Source organism: Budorcas taxicolor, chromosome 11 (genome assembly GCF_023091745.1).
Source record: "Budorcas taxicolor isolate Tak-1 chromosome 11, Takin1.1, whole genome shotgun sequence".
In the NCBI taxonomy this organism is placed as follows: domain Eukaryota; kingdom Metazoa; phylum Chordata; class Mammalia; order Artiodactyla; family Bovidae; genus Budorcas; species Budorcas taxicolor.
In genome coordinates, this window is record NC_068920.1 from 80879890 (window position 1) to 80897442 (window position 17553).

A 17553-nucleotide genomic window follows, 5' to 3' on the forward strand; every position below is an offset into this window, starting at 1 on the left:
TTGGATCTTTGCAGTAGCTAATACTACAGTACTACACAATCTGTGTTGGTTGAATCTGTGGATGTGGAACCTGACTGTAAGTTTACTCAGCCATCCTGACCTGATAGTTCACCGATGAAGGGTGAATGTGTACATATCCATCGTTCTTGGTGACAAACTTCAACTCATCTGATTTTGGCTGCATTCTGACAGCTCCGGTACTGGTCTTCTGAAATTTCCCCTCTGGGCTTTTCACCTAAACAATACATAGTTATAAGAAAATATATATATATGTATTTACATTGTAGGGTATATCCCGACACAAAACCAATCTTGTTTGAATGCCTTTGCTGCGTCTTCCCTCTCTCTTAGTTTCCTTTTGAAAGCAGTATAAGCATGCTTGCTTTCTTTTTTTAACCATGAAGAAGTGTGGATATAACTGCAGTAGTCCTGGGTGACTATACTACACACCAGCCACATGGGGGAGAAACCACGCTGATGTTTCAGGTGTGCACTGAGTATCAGGAAAAGAGATCCTGCTGGCAACACTGGCCAGGAATCCGCTGACACCTCCCATACCAGTACTCCCATACCAATACTTCCAAATGACTTTTTCAAAACAGAAAAAAAAAAACAAACCTCTATGAATGAATAGACTATTTCATTTGAAACAACTGAAAAGCTTATATGCACACACATACCCCCATATTTGCTGTAGAAAGCAACAGTACTGTGTAACACAGGGAACAATATTCAATATCTTATAAGAACCTACAATGGAAAATAGTCTGAAAAAATATATATAACTGAACCACTGCTCTACACCTAAAACTAACACAATACTGTTAATCAACTATACTTCAATAAAAAATATATATATACTAGGAAAACTCTCTTGTAATCTCATGATTAAGAAATAAAAATATTTGAGAAACACTTTAGTTTTCTATTAGATCTTCATAATATAGAAATGGAGACAAACAAATGATATAAAATATATACCAAAATATAGGATCACTGTAATGACATGTAATAATTTAACCAATAAATTCCCTATTATTGGAGTTTTAGACCATTCATTCTAGTGCTGTTTATAATTGCAAATATTCTCCTACCTGTATCTTTACATAAATATGCAATTATTTTCTCATAATAAATCCTTAGAAACGAAACTGCTATCTAGAAAGGGTAGATTAAAAAAATTTTCAAATCACAATCACCTAAAGCCCACAGTTTACTTGAGGGTTCACTCTTCTTGTTGTATATTCCAAGGGTTTGGACAAGTGTGATACGTATCTATCGTTATGGTATCACGCACAGTATTTTTACTGCCCTAAAAATCTTCTGTGTTGGGCTTATTCATCCCACCCACCCCTGATTTTTCAATTGTCTCCATTGCTTTTACTTGAAAAAAAAATCATTTGGAGAAGCTGCAAATGGTTTCAAAAGCATGCAAGCACTAAGCAAAACTAAGCCATAAAAGAATCAACAGATGTCAGCTGAGTATACAGCAAACAGCTACGAGAAGTGCTCAGTACGCTGACAAATTCACATTCTGAGGTTGACAGGGACGAGATGATCAAACCGCAAGTCCAAGACTCCACTCAGGTACGGTTTCCAGAAGAGATCACAGATGTCCCATGGCAAAGCACTGACTTGATTTTGTTCTTATCTAATTTTAGCCCAGAGTAGAAGCCATAATGATGCTAAAGCTGAAACTCCAGTACTTTGGCCACCTCAGGCAAAGAGTTGACTCATTGGAAAAGACTCTGATGCTGGGAGGGATTGGGGGCAGGAGGAGCAGGGGACGACAGAGGATGAGATGGCTGGATGGCATCACTGACTCGATGGACGTGAGTCTGAGTGAACTCCGGGAGATGGTGATGGACAGGGAGGCCTGGCGTGCTGCGATTCATGGGGTCGCAAAGAGTCGGACACGACTGAGCGACTGAGCTGAACTGAACTGAGAGGGCATAATGGGAGTTGTAGAATCAAATTTCGACCTAAACCTAGGTTAGTTATGCACAGACTGGCTGACAGTGACATTTATGCCCATTTTGATTTCTGGAATATCATGTCAGAAGGATTAAAAAGGCACCTTATTTTATATAATGAATGTGTTCTTTAAGATTCTGTATCTATACACATTTGGAGAATTGAAGGATTGGAAATATAAACTAAGTTTAAAAGGCTGTGTGTGTGTGTGTCTTCAGATGTTTAATGTGAGTGTCTTAACTTACATCTCTTGGCTACAAATCAAACCAACAAGAAGTGGGAGGACCAGGAAAACGTTCTGTTACCTGCACTACATTTGGATACAGAGCAGCACACAGCATTGCTGATATCAGCTTGGGGTTCTCAGCATTTGAGTTTGCCTGTGAGAGAAATACAGTGTTAATCTTATAAATAATGTGACTATTTCTGTCTGTGCCTTAGAATTTACTATTATATTTCTTTTGACTTCTATCTTAAAAGCATGTGAAAAATTATTTCTAAGAAAGCAATCTACTAGACTACATTCACACAGGACCCATTCCAAGAAGCCCACAATTACTTTCAAGGCCTCTGCAAAGCAGTTATAAAGCCAGTGTTCCTAAGGATCAGTGGAGAGAAAGATTCGGGTTTGTGAGATGCTCACAATTTCTAGAAAGTATTAACTGCACTGAGAGTGACATCAGGTTCATCTTGAATTGTTCTTCCTATAGTTAAATAGAAAACTATCCTTGGTTTGAAAAAGGCTGGTCTGATTAAGAAGACATTATTGGAAAGTCTGTTTTCTCTCTGATGGACTCACCAAAAATCTATGTAAATAAAACAAAAATAGCAAAAGCAACAAGAAACAGAAAAACCCTTGTTTTTATGAGTGTTAGTTGACATTTGTGGAAAGAAGGAAATCAAGACTGCCACTAACCTATCGCTCCCAGGGCTTAAGTGAGGAAGGCCTACAGGTATTCCTCAGGTAATAGACTAAGTATATGATCATTAAAGAGAAATAAAATAAGAGCTACCTGCACACACTTTACCTCTTCTCCTGTGGCATCCAATATACCATCTCCTCCTCCTTGGGCCCTTTTCTCAATTTCCCTTGCTCGGAGTCCTTCCTTAACAAAGCCAATGTCCGATAACAGTTCAGTGAACTGTCGTTTCAGGCTTGCCATTTCCTGAAACAAGTGGAGAAAGTCTTTAAGCAGAGACACTGACACATCAAAGGCAAGAATGACTACTAAAATGAATTAATTTAGTGGACAGTGGACTCATGGGTTTACCAGACAAGTATGAAGAATATCTTGTCTGTTCATTCCCAGAAGGGCAGTTTTCACTTATACAAACCAGCAGACAGAGTAAAACTGTTACACAGAAATTCACAAATTTCAGAAAACCAAAAGATCATTTAATTGTTCAGTTCAGCTCAGTCGCTCAGTTGTGTCCGACTCTTTGTGACCCCATGAATCGTAGCACGTCAGGCCTCCCTGTCCATCACCATCTCCTGGAGTTCACTCAAACTCATGTCCATCGAGTCCGTGATGCCATCCATCCATCTCATCCTCTGTCGTCCCCTTCTCCTCCTGTCCCCAATCCCTCCCAGCATCAGTCTTTTCCAATGAGTCAACTCTTTGCCTCAGGTGGCCAAAATATTGGAGTTTCAGCTTTAGCATCAGTCCTTCCAAAGAACACCCAGAACTGATCTCCTTTAGAATGGACTGGTTGGATCTCCTTGCAGTCCAAGGGACTCTCAAGAGTCTTCTCCAACACCACAGTTCAAAAGCATCAGTTCTTCAGTGCTCAGCCTTCTTCACAGTCCAACTCTCACATCCATACATGACCACAGGAAAAACCATAGCCTTGACTAGACGGACCTTTGTTGGCAAAGTAATGTCTCTGCTTTTCAATATGCTATCTAGGTTGGTCATAACTTTTCTTCCAAGGAGTAAGTGTCTTTTAATTTCATGGCTACAGTCACCATCTGCAGTGATTTTGGAGCCCAAGAAAATAAAGTCTGACACTGTTTCCACTGTTTCCCCATCTATTTCCCATGAAGTGATAGGACCGGATGCCATGATCTTCATTTTCTGAATGTTGAGCTTTAAGCCAACCTTTTCACTCTCCTCTTTCACTTTCATCAAGAGGCTTTTTAGTTCCTCTTCACTTTCTGCCATAAGGGTGGTGTCATCTGCATATCTGAGATTATTGATATTTCTCCTGGCAATCTTGATTCCAGCTTGTGTTTCTTCCAGCCCAGCGTTTCTCATGATGTACTCTGCATATAAGTTAAATAAGCAGGGTGACAATATACAGCCTTGACGTACTCCTTTTCCTATTTGGAACCAGTCTGTTGTTTCATGTCCAGCTTTAACTGTTGCTTCCTGACCTGCATATAGGTTTCTCAAGAGGCAGGTCAGGTGTTTAAAAAAAAATTAACTGGATTTTGCACAGGTCTGATTTTTTCTGGCAATGCTTACAGCCAGAAATGTAGTTTATTGTGATTGGAACCCTAACTCATGGTGCTGTGACCCTGTTCATTTTTCCTACTTCCTTTCTGCTGGGGTCCTTATAGTGCCTTCTCTGAGCTTAAAGTGGTTGGCGTTCTCTGTCAATGGATGCAGAATACCCACCTCAGAAACGTTCCCTTTCTCTTACCCTGGGGACTTGCTGGCTCATATTTTCCCCTGGGAATAGGAATACTATTAAGTGGTTTAGATTTACACACTCATTCTGTAGCTGAGCACAAGAATGAAAACAAACCTGTTTTTGGCTTCTGTTCAAATACTGCTGTCTATCAGACAACACAGAAGCAGATGACACCAATCAAAGGAATGGAAAGCTAAGCAATGGCTTTGTCTCTGATGACAATTTAAGTGTTTTCTTGGACTGTCTCAAGTACAGATGGATAACATGGCAAAAATACAACTGGGATTCAAATATCCCAGAGTTCTATTTCATGACAAGCTTTTATTGGTATCTTATTAAAACTAATTCTATGCTCTAAGCTGGAATTTAGTGAAAAGAAGTAATGGATGAACCTCAAAGATCACTGAAAAATCTAAATACAGCCTAATAATCTAATCTAAATAAAGGAAAAAGATCAAATTTAGTAAATATATATATATATAATTTAAAGGATATCTTTTACACTTAAAAGTCTTAAGGACTCAAGGAAACATTTATTATTGTGCTTTACATATAAAATACCTTTAGACCAGTGGTTCTCAACCCTTGCAGCATATGAGAATGACTTGTTGAATTTACAACAAGGAGAATAAACAGATGCTCAGGCCCTACCCCTAGAGATCCAGATGTAACTGGCCTGGGGTGGAATTTGGGCATTTTGCATTTTTTTTAAGCTTCCTCAGGTGAATCTAATGTGTGGCCAAGATTAAAAATCACTGCTTTTATTATACTTAGATTAAAGCCAGAGCCTCTGTCTTCTCCAAAGGTCTCTTTGTAGTATACCTAAAGGCAGAGAAGGAGGAAGGCAAATACTGGGATACTTTTGAGGTCTCTTTTGAACTGTGGTGTTGGAGAAGACTCTTGAGAGTCCCTTGGACTGCAAGGAGATCCAACCAGTCCATTCTGAAGGATATCAGCCCTGGGATTTCTTTGGAAGGACTGATGCTAAAGCTGAAACTCCAGTACTTTGGCTACCTCATGCAAAGAGTTGGCTCATTGGAAAAGACTCTGATGCTGGGAGGGATTGGGGGCAGGAGGAGAAGGGGACGACAGAGGATGAGATGGATGGATGGCATCACTGACTCGATGGACATGAGTTTGAATGAACTTCGGGAGATGGTGATGGACAGGGAGGCCTGGCGTGCTGCGATTCATGGGGTCACAAATAGTCGGACACAACTGAGCGACTGAACTGAACTTCACTGTCAATAAACAAATTCATTCACGCATTCAATGAATTTTACTGGGCATCAACTTGTTCTAAGTACTCTTCTAGGCACTGGGGATATAGAACTGAAGAAAACATAAAATCTCTGCTCTGATGGTCCTTATGGGGTAGAGAGGTAACTAGCTGTCAAGTATGAACATTAGTTTTGTGTTCTATTCCAAAACATCATCTAATATGGAAAGAAAGTCCTTCCACTTCCCTAGCTTCAAAATTTGAGTGAAATGGAGGCTCTATAAATATATACACCATTATTATTCTGGATTTTCATGCTGCTATGGAAAAGGGCCTAAAATATTGTCACAGCAGAAGACAGAGCCCTGTCTATGATTACACAAAAGATAATAAACCTTTCTCGTGTACTCGTTTTTGACACAGTAGCCTCTGATGGACAGAAGAATTAATAAAGAAAATCTGAAAAAAAAATAAAAATAAAGAAAATCTGGTTCACTATTTGTTCTTTGGTTTTAGGGAGAAGGTAAGGGATTTGGGGATGGTCATTGATACCTTTGAGACTCAATGAAAGCTTTGTTCTCTTTCTCCAGAATAGTGCACATATGTATAAGGGCGTGACTTTGGAAACAATTTCAGGGGGTTATGGATCCAGGTTAAGGATGTTTGGTATAATCACTGAAAAAAGTGATTTCTAGTTAGCAGTAATCTGCAGAATGGCTACATTCCCGTAGCCTCCACGTAAGTTAAACACAGATTCACTGCGAAGAGGAAAAACGGGTGAATTGAAAGGTTCAGCACAGAAGGCCTGATGTCATAGTTCAGGAGTCTGTTTTACACAGCTGGTGGAAGCCAAGCATATTCCAAAAATAATATTTTCAATGTCAAGGTAGGACAAGCAAGATAAAGTTGCAGCACCCTCTGGTGCACTATGACAGTAAGTGATAAAAACAAATTTCCACACAACAACTCACCTGAAGAACTCTTCCTGACAAGAAGTTTTGTCTGCAGTAATTATAACTTGCACGCATACCTTCTTTCATACTTAGTTGCCATCCCTAAATTTTTGAGAAAACCAAAATGTTATTCTGTCTTTAATGCTAACTCTGGTAATAAACCTCAGCTATTAGCTTATATACTTACCTTATATGCTCGTAGAAGGGCCAGATAATCACTGTTTGCAAATGCAAATTCTAGCTTTTTCTGGTTAGCTTCCTCTTTTTTATCCCAGGGAGATACCTAAAGGAAGAAAGCCAAGCTTGAAGGACACATTTTATCCAAGGTTTCAAGTGGCACTTTGCTACTGCTGAAGTCAGGTGCTTGGGAAGTGTGTTGTGTGGGTCAGAGTACAAAGTGGGTGACTGGTTAAAAGTAATTATGGTGGTTAAGTGCCAAGCCAACAGCCTTAATTGTGTGAGTCCGTCTTCCCACTCAAAATGACCTCTATTGGGTCTTTTACTTCCTAGTGGCAAGATGTCAAAGAGCTACTCATTGTAAAAGCTACATCTAAAATCCAAGATTCTGTTAACTGTGATATCTTCATTTTATAGACTCTTTTTCACCTTTTATACTTCAGTCAGTTCAGTTCAGTCGCTCAGTCGTGTCCAACTCTTTGCGACCCCATGAATCGCAGCACATCAGGCCTCCCTGTCCATCACCATCTTCCGGAGTCCACTCAGACTCACGTCCATCAAGTCCGTGATGCCATCCAGCCATCTCATCCTCGGTCGTCCCCTTCTCCTCCTGCCCCCAATCCCTCCCAGCATCAGAGTCTTTTCCAATGAGTCAACTCTTCGCATGAGGTGGCCAAAGTACTGGAGCTTCAGCTTCAGCATCATTCCTTCCAAAGAAATCCCAGGACTGATCTCCTTCAGAATGGACTGGTTGGATCTCCTTGCAGTCCAAGGGACTCTCAAGAGTCCTCTCCAACACCACAGTTCAAAACCATCAATTCTTCAGCGCTCAGCCTTCTTCACAGTCCAACTCTCACATCCATACATGACTACTGGAAAAACCATAGCCTTGACTAGATGGACCTTAGTCAGCAAACCAATGTCTCTGCTTTTGAATATACTATCTAGGTTGGTCATAACTTTTCTTCCAAGGAGTAAGCATCTTTTAATTTCATGGCTGCAGTCACCATCTGCAGTGATTTTGGAGTCCAAAAAAATTAAGTCTGACACCGTTTCCACTGTTTCCCCATCTATTTCCCATGAAGTGATAGGACCAGATGCCATGATCTTCATTTTCTGAATGTTGAGCTTTAAGCCAACTTTTTCACTCTCCTCTTTCACTTCCATCAAGAGGCTTTTTAGCTCCTCTTCACTTTCTGCCATAAGGGTGGTGTCATCTGCATATCTGAGGTTATTGATATTTCTCCCGGCAATCTTGATTCCAGCTTGTGTTTCTTCCAGTCCAGCGTTTCTCATGATGTACTCTGCATATAAGTTAAATAAGCAGGGTGACAATATACAGCCTTGACGTACTCCTTTTCCTATTTGGAACCAGTCTGTTGTTCCATGTCCAGTTCTAACTGTTGCTTCCTGACCTGCATACAGATTTCTCAAGAGGCAGGTCAGGTGGTCTGGTATTCCCATCTCTTTCAGAATTTCCCACAGTTTATTGTGATTCATACAGTCAAAGGCTTTGGCATAGTCAATAAAGCAGAAATAGATGTTTTTCTGGAACTCTCTTGCTTTTTCCATGATCCAGCAGATGCTGGCAATTTGATCTCTGGTTCCTCTGCCTTTTCTAAAACCAGCTTGAACATCAGGGAGTACACGGTTCACGTATTGCTGAAGCCTGGCTTGGAGAATTTTGAGCATTACTATACTAGCATGTGAGATGAGTGCAATTGTGCGGTAGTTTGAGCATTCTTTGGCATTGCCTTTCTTTGGAATTGGGATGAAAGTCTCCCCTATTTCTATACCCATAATTCATGCTTTTTCCTCTTAAAAATACAGGTTCTCCTTTTCCCTAGAAATTAGTGACATTAGCTGAGAACTTAATTTTCACTGCCTTCTTTCACTGTAATATACACATGTATCAATACAACATACACATGTATCAATACTATAGGTACCAGCTTGTTACACTGAGGCCCTAGTATCACACTGACAGTCAATCTAAACCAACTACGGTGCTTCTTTCTAAATTTGTATATCTGCACACCTTTACAGCTAACACAGTAATATTAAAATTTTATTTATTTCTACTTGAAAATAAAATTTCTTCTGTTTTAGGAAGGCTAGTGGAGAAAGGATTACATTTGGGGATCATGCTTACAGAACCCAGCAAAGGACAGGTGTTCAGTTTTGGCTAAGGGTGACACCAGTATTTCTAATGAACAATTTCTATATTCCAGTAAAAGAAAACAGCCAATGAGAGGCTATTTAGATTACATGAGAATAGGCAGTGGACGTCTTGCTCACATCAGTACTGACTGTTGCTGAGTAAGCTACATCACCCAGTCTGGTCCTTGGTTAACTGTTATTAAATGAAGAGGCTGAACTAAGATCTTTTTGTAGATCTGTGAGTTTACAATTCCATGATGTATAACATTAAAATTGAAGAAAATTATTGCATCTCTCTATTCTCTATCTATCTGAGATAAGCCCTGGTGAAAATAAAGGCAGAGTGACACCCTACCCAATAACAATAACAATAATTCATTCTCAAGTCTACATGGAATACTTTCCAGAATAGAGCATATGCTTAGCCATAAAACAAAGATCGTAACAAGTTTTAAAGGACTAAAATAATACAAAGTATATTCTCTGACCACAACAGAATGAAACTAGAAGTCAGTAACAGGAAAAAACTGGGAAACTCATAGAGGCATGGACATTAAACACCACATGCCTAAATAACCAATGAGTCATAGAAGAACCGAAAAGGGAAATTAGAAAATACTTGAATGCAAATGAAGACGCAACATACCAAAACTTATGGGATGCAGCTAAAGCTGTCCGTAGAAGAAAATTTATAGCTGTATATGTCTATATTAAAAAAGAAGAAAGATCTCAAATCAATAACTAACCTTTCACTTTAAGACACTGGGAAATGAACTAAAACTGAAACAAGTTGAAGAAAATAAATCACAGAAATTAATAAAATAGAGAACAGAAAAACAGTAGGGAAAATCAATGAAATCAAAAGCCGGTTCTCTGAAAAGATCAACAAAATTGACAAACCTTTAGGCAAGCTGATCATGAGAAAAAGAGAGAAGGCTAAATTACTAGAATCAGAAATGAAGAGTAACATTACTACCAGGCTCTCAGAAATAAAAAGGACTATAAAATACTATGAGTGTTTGTATGTTAATAAGTTAGGTAATTTAGCTGAAATGGACAAATTCCTAGAAAAATGCAAATGACTCAAAAAGAAACAGATAATCTGAATATACCTATAACAAGTAAAGAGGTTTAATTATTAAAAAAAACTAACCACAAAGAAAAGCCCAAGTGACTTCACCACTGAATTATACCAAGCATTTAAAGAATTAATTCCTCACAAAATCTTCAAAAAAAAAAGTTGGCAAGAACACTTCCCAAATTATTATGTGGCCAGTATTACTCTGATACCAAAGCCAGATAAAGACATCACAAGGAAGGAATACTACAGACCAGTATCTCTCATAAATGATATAAAAATGCTCAACACACTAACAAAAAGAACAAAATTGGAGGACTCACACTTCCTGATTTCAAAACTTACTACAAAACTATTCGAGTTTTGTATTTTGAATCAAAATAGTGTGAAACTGGCATAAGTAAACATATAATTCAATGGAACAGAATTAAGAATCCAGAAATAAAACCATATATTTATGGTTAATTGACTTTTTATAAGATGCAAAGACTATCCAATGGAGAAAGAACAGCCTTTTCAACAAATGGTGATGTGACAACTGGACAGTCACATGCAGAAGAATGAAGTTGGACTCTTACTTCACATTATATACAAAAACTAACTCAAAATGGAGCGAAAACCATAATGTAAGAGCTAAACCTATAAAACTTTTAGGAAAAAATATACAGATAAATTTTCATTACTTTGGATTTAGCAATGAATTCTTAACCATTACAGCAACAGTTTGAGCAACAAAAAACTAAATAAACTGGAATTCATAAAAATAAAAACTTGTATTTCAAAGAACAGATCAAGAAAGTGAAAAAGGCAAACCACAGTACAGGAGAAAACATTTGCACATCACATATCTGTTAAAGAACTTATATCCAGAATGTCTAAAGAATACTTAGAACTCAATAATCAAAGGACAAATAACCCAATTAAGAAATGGGCAAACTATCTGAAGACATTTCTTGTCAGATATACAAATGGACAAGAAGAAAATGAAAAGATGTTTAATATCATTAGCCATTAGAGAAATACAGTTCAAAGACCACAAATTCACAGCATGTAGGGTAGTTAAAAGAAAACAGTCAGATAATAGCAAGTGTTAGTAAGGATGTGGAGAAATTACAATCCTGATAAAATGGTGGTCAAGTGTAAAATGTAGCTACTCTAGAAGAGTCTGGAAGTTCCTCAGAAAGTTAAATAAACAGCTAGCATTTGACCAAATTATTTCACTCCTAGGTCTTACACCTAAGACAAATGAAAACATATGTTCACATAAAAACATGTACATGGAAGTTTATAGCCAAAGGTGGAAACAATCCCAAATGTCCTTCAAGTGCTGCATGGATAAACGAAATGTGGTACACCCAAACAAAGGAACATTATTTGGCCATAAGAGGAATGAAGTACTGATACATACTATAACATAGATGAATCTTAAATGCATTATGCTAAGTGAAGAAGTTGATCACAAAACACTATATATTATTTCATTAATATGAGATGTCCAGAAAAGGCAAATCTATGAACACAGAAAGCCAGCTGGTGGTTGCTTGAGGATGGAGGAGATGGGGAGATTAGAGGGAAACAGGAGAGTGATAAATAAGGTTTTTTATGAAGTGACAAAAACATTCTAAAACTGACTACGGTGATGACTGCACAATACTAAAAACGACAGTGCACTTTAAATGGGTGAATTATATTTCAATAAAGCTGATAAAAATGTAGTCCAATGTATTTATTGTTTTTTAAAATCATGCAGGGACACTTATTTTTTTTATTTTACTATAATGGGCAAGTAAAGGAGATACAGAAAAAGCATATTTAGATGATTTAAATAAGCTGGGCCTCTAGTTCTTTAATCTGCTTGGGGCATGGATTTCTTTGAAGATCTGATAAAAATTTTAGACATTGTGCCTTGAAAGTGTCACATATAATACACTCAGAAGAAAAATTTTAAGGGGCTCACATAACCCTGAAGCACCCCCATGGTCCCCTTAGACACTTATGGACTCCAGCTGAGATGAATGCTGTTTACTTACAAAAGGAGACTTAAAAGCTAAACTGGCAGCAATGGTGAGAGCAGGATCCAAACAGCGGAAGATAGACCCAAACAGCATTAGTTTGCCGATTCTCACATCGACAGGCAAAGAGGCCAAGTGATACCCTAGAGGGGTCAGTGTTTCGTCTGGAGTTAATGCTCCCAAGTCTCGTAATCGTATTTTTGAGGCACGGAGAGAATCAGTGTGCGGGGGTTCAATGAGCCGAGAGAACACAGACTGGAGATTGTGAGTGCTAAACATCTCTAAAATTTTAATTCTGAAAGAAGAAAACAAAACAATTGTCAATTTTATTTCTGGTGGGATGACACAAAGAAGTAAGCTTCTGCCATGAATGAATAATAATTTATAATTTCCCAAATATCTGCTTTTATAAACCAAACAATGTCAGTTTAAATAAATTAAAAAAAAAAACAACAAACCTCTTATGTCTTGTACTTCTCCTAGCAATAAATTGCAGAAACACTTTCAGATTCTGAAATTTACTGAGATTTGAAATATATTTCTCTCTATAAACTTCCAAAATACTTTTCTCTGTAACAGTGGATTCAAATCACAAAATAACATTGAAATGATCCACCTACTCTCTTTCCCACATCTGAAATTGCACAGCAATTGTTCATGAAATTAATGTGCATTGTGTCCTGCCTGTGGCAGCTCTTGAAAAGCTGTTTTTAAATTATGAATTTAGGTAATTTTCAAAAGAGAAAAATTTAATATGTAAAAAGTTTATTTTACTTACAATTCCTTTACATTTTTACTAATGTAATAGAAGGACCTCAAAATATATCAATTGGATAAAAGAAGAGCATAATATCTTTGTACAAGCAACTTTTTTCCCTTTGGGGTAACATTTTATGAGCATTCTCTCTCAAAACAATGACTTGGTCAAAGGGCATGGATAGCTTTAGAGTTCTTATAAAATGCTATGCAAATTTTCAGAAAGGCTGAACCAAAGGTTTCCCAGCTTCAGTAACATCAAGTTTAATCATTCATTCACTATATTCTATTTTATGATATTTGTTCATGTTTCTTCACCAGGTAAATAATGGTGTTTCAAGTTGCTTTTGTTCACTTTGTTCTAACTGCTAACGAGGGTGCAGATTTTCCCCTGTGATGATTGAATATTGGTGCTGCCCTAGCAGAAATTTCTTGGTAAGTTAGATTACTTTCTTGACTTATAAGTGTTATTGTTAAGCTCTATTTTAAGGCCATCCTCTGCAATGCAAGAAATCTTGATGTGAAGCAATATGGTAAAGGCAACACTGAAGAGCTCTTTGCCAATGAATGAGTTTGTCCAAGTGCATGCTTAGCAAAACATCTTGTACTAAAAAAAGAAAACATGGAATGCAGGGTGAGAAACACTGGGACCTTTTGGAAGCAGGACACGAGGACCAATGTGTACCTCAGACAGAGCTGTTCCAATGGCACTCTTTGTATTTCTGGTAGCTGCTGCTTTAGAAGCTGGTGATGGAAGTGATGGCTGGTGAATAAATGGAAGCAGACCCCAGACGCTACACGACCTGCTCGACCTTTTCTTTGCAGGGCATTGGCTTGAGAGACAAAAGTATCCTCTAAGCTTTCCATCCCTTTGCTGGCATCGTATCTATAAAGTAAAGGAAAAGGTAAAAAGGAGTCACATTATAAAAATGTGGCCAAGATTTTATTTGGCATGGACAGATTAGATGAACCGCTCTACTTCTGTTGAAGGACAGTGTTCCCGCATGTTCTGGGATAGTTGAGTGCTAAGTGTTAATTTAAATGGCTTCTTTAGTATATACCATATTCAGTTTTTTCTATTCAACTTTAAAAAAATTATTTTTCATTTATTTGATATATGCACACTTCATGAAATGATTACCAATCTTCTGGTAATTAACATATCCATCACCTCCCATACCAATTCTTTTTCATTCAAGTACATGTAAAGCGTATGAATGAAAAAAGAAAAATAATTATTTCTAAGGTAAAATTTTAAACTTTCACCTCTGTTTGGGAGGGAATGTAAGAAACACTCATATATCTACAGAGTTTGCATAAAGATTTTTCAAACAATAATCTACATAGCTTAATAGCATTAGCCTTTAACAGCTGTGTTGCTCCAATTGAGGCATCTTTAGCCCCTCTTTTACATCACCAAAAGAGGATACCTCTTTTCTTTCATTTTCCCAGAATCGATGACATAGACAACATCATCGATGGTTATGGATGTCTCAGCGATGTTGGTGGAAATTATAATCTTAGTTACACCCACAGGAGGTTTTACAAACACAGCCTGCTGCTCTTCACTGGATAAAGATGAATGAAGTGGGTGAATAACACATCTGAAAAAACAAAAAAACAAAAACATATTGAGTGTTCTAGCACAAAACACTGAAATCAGGTTATAATGGGTGGATTTCTATTAAAGCAATATAACTCCCAAAACGAGCAGCTTCTCTACAACCTGTCCTTAGAAGATCCAAGTCTTCTAAGTGAAAAGGCTTTTCCTGACCCTTACAAAGTACTTACTGAGTTCTATGAACTAAAAACCTTGCATCAACTTGGGAAAAGCTGGAGTGTAATTCAGTAGTAAATAATTAATAAGAATAAATAGTTGATATTCTATAAGTAACCCAAGCCCAGCGCAGACTAACCAAACAAGAATTTTTTTCCCCTACACTTAATGCCAGAGAGAGACAGAGACAGTCATGTATGCTAAGAAACTTCATTCTTCTATTTCTAGGGGGTGTTCATCTGTCAAGTAGTTGTTCCCTCAGTTATGAAGATATACCCAGTGTTTTCTGCTACTGGAAGAGGAACCACTGAAAACCATTTTTTCTCAAAATGGTAGCATTTCTTTGTTGTTATTAACACTGGCTTCTTTAATCCCTGGTATTTGGCAATTGAAATAGCAGTTGACCATTGAACAATCCAGGGATTAGGGGGAGCCAATCCTCTGTGCAGTCAAAAACTCACATATAATTTATAATCAGGCTTTTGTTACACGGTTCCTCTGTACCTGTGGTTCCGCATCCATGGATTTAACCAACTACAGATCACGCAGTACTACAGTCTCTACCACTGACAAAAAAATTTGAAACCCATATTGTTCCAGGGTTAACTATACATGCAATTTTTCTGAGATACTATGCTAAGTGAAGAGAAACATTTTTATATAATGGAATAGAGATATGAGTTGACTTCCTGAAACAAACTGCTTTGTCTATTCCCAGCTGGCATAAACAAACATATTCTTGAGGAGTGACACTAGGATCTAAAGATGGTGATGACAGTCAAAGAGATCTTTCTGGTAATTCATTTTCACATATAATTGCAATAGATGATTAAGAATATAAAAAGCAATTACTTACCGATTACTACGTCTATTGTTGAAAAGAGAATTAGACTGGAGCTGTTCATATAGCATTTTGATTTCTGCTAGTCCCGGTAAAAATACAAGTATAGCACCTGGGTATATAAAAAGAGTTGGACCATAAAAAAGGCTGAGCCCTAAAGAATTGATACTTTTGAATTGTGGTGCTGGCGAAGACTCTTGAGAGTCCTTTGAAATGCAAGGAGATCAAACCAGTCAATCCTAAAGGAAATCAACCCTGAACATTCACTGGAAGGACTGATGCTAAAACTGAAACTCCAATAATTTGGCCACCTGATGAGAAGAGCCGACTCACTGGAAAAGAACCTGATGCTGGGAAATATTGAAGGCAAAAGGAGAAGGGGACAATAGAGGTTGAGATGGTTAGACAGCATCACAGACTCCATTGACATGAACTTGAGCAAACTCCAGAAGATAGTGAAGGACAGGGAAGCCTGGCTAGCTGCAGTCCATGGGGTTGCAAAGAGCCAGACACGACTTAGTGACCGAACAACAACAGTCAGAAAACAACAACAAAAGAATCAATCTGATAGATGCAAAAAAAACCTATTATAGATTATAATTTTAAATGAAAAATGTAATAATCTGAGACTTTTTCACCATCAATTTTCTCCTTTGTAAAGTGAAAGTCAGTCATGTCCGACTCTTGTGACCCCATGGACTATAGCCCGCCAGGCTCCTCTGTCTATGGAATTTTCCAGGCAAGAATAATGGAGTGGGTTGCCATTTCCTACTCCATGTCTTTGTAAAGTCACCAGGGAATTAAGTGGAAAACAAACTTTTAAAATATATTTTCTGACTTAGTAACTAAAAAATGAATGAGGTACTGTATCTTTCTAAAACAGAAAAAAATATGACATGTAGAAAAATATAATGGACAGAGGAGCCTGGTAGGCTACAGTCCATGGGGTCGCAAAGAGTTGGACACGACTGAGTGACTTCACTTTACATTACATAAGAATCATTAGCAAAGCTCGTTAAACATACTTCTTCAATGCACTGGCTCTGACATTCTCTTTCTATAGAAAGAGTTTTCCTTCTAATCTTACAAGACAGGAAGACCCTTCTCTACATTACTAAGTAAAATCCATAAACATTTCACTGGAAATGAGAAAAAGGAGCTATAACTGGCCAACCAATCTGGTAATCTAAATTTAGATATGTGTTGAAGAGGCCATACAGAAACTAACCATGCCATAAACATGGTTTAAGGGTTTTAAAATTTTACATTAAAGATAATAAACAGTGATAAGTGATTATAGTGTATTTCTGTGTTAAGAGCAGTCACTCAGCAACAGACACTTTTTGTGGTTCATTCAGAGAGGAAACTGACACTCTTCAATAGCACCTCCTTTAATCTCACAAATACTTATTAGGTACCTTTGTCAGCTCTGTGCTGGGTACAATGGAAGGTAAAACAAAGATCTGCCCACAAGGAGCTCATGAACAATTATTTATCATGCTATTTCTCCCCATAAAATAAATAAGGAAACTAAATTATTACAAAAATTGAACGCTGAAGTGAGAAGGACAAAAGACAGTGTCCATTCTAACACTTCACAGCTTACAAATAATGTTCACACGGATTATCTCCATTTGGTCCTCATAACCACCTGTTAAGAAGAGTATTAGTACCCTTAAGGTGACCGAGTCACATAGTCAGGTAACAGAGCTTAACAGGAAGGGTGTGCAAACACAAATACGGGGTTTCTGGTACCAGATCTATGCTCTTTCCATTACATACCCCATGCTTCACTCTACAAAGTAACACAAAATTTAAGAGTGGTAAAATAATCTATATGGAGTGGGAAAAACTGTATATTTCTATGTGCCTTTGATCTGCTCTGCACTCATGGCTTGGCCATCAGTATCAAGGTTATCTTTAATATTCACATATATGTCACCAACTGCCTAATCACTACATCAACTTTACT

General features: G+C 37.7%; 1 protein-coding gene across 1 annotated transcript in view; it reads right to left on the minus strand.

Moving 5' to 3' along the window:
• DHX57 (DExH-box helicase 57) overlaps positions 1-17553 on the minus strand; it is a 67975-nt gene that overhangs the window by 5737 nt on the left and 44685 nt on the right. The window contains exons 15-23 of the mRNA XM_052648431.1: positions 15597-15693; positions 14394-14567; positions 13649-13849; positions 12226-12502; positions 6968-7063; positions 6799-6882; positions 3003-3140; positions 2280-2354; positions 101-235 (exon numbers count right to left, since the gene is read on the minus strand). Of these exons, the coding sequence (XP_052504391.1) occupies positions 101-235; positions 2280-2354; positions 3003-3140; positions 6799-6882; positions 6968-7063; positions 12226-12502; positions 13649-13849; positions 14394-14567; positions 15597-15693 (1277 nt within the window). The remainder of the gene's footprint in view (positions 1-100; positions 236-2279; positions 2355-3002; positions 3141-6798; positions 6883-6967; positions 7064-12225; positions 12503-13648; positions 13850-14393; positions 14568-15596; positions 15694-17553) is intronic.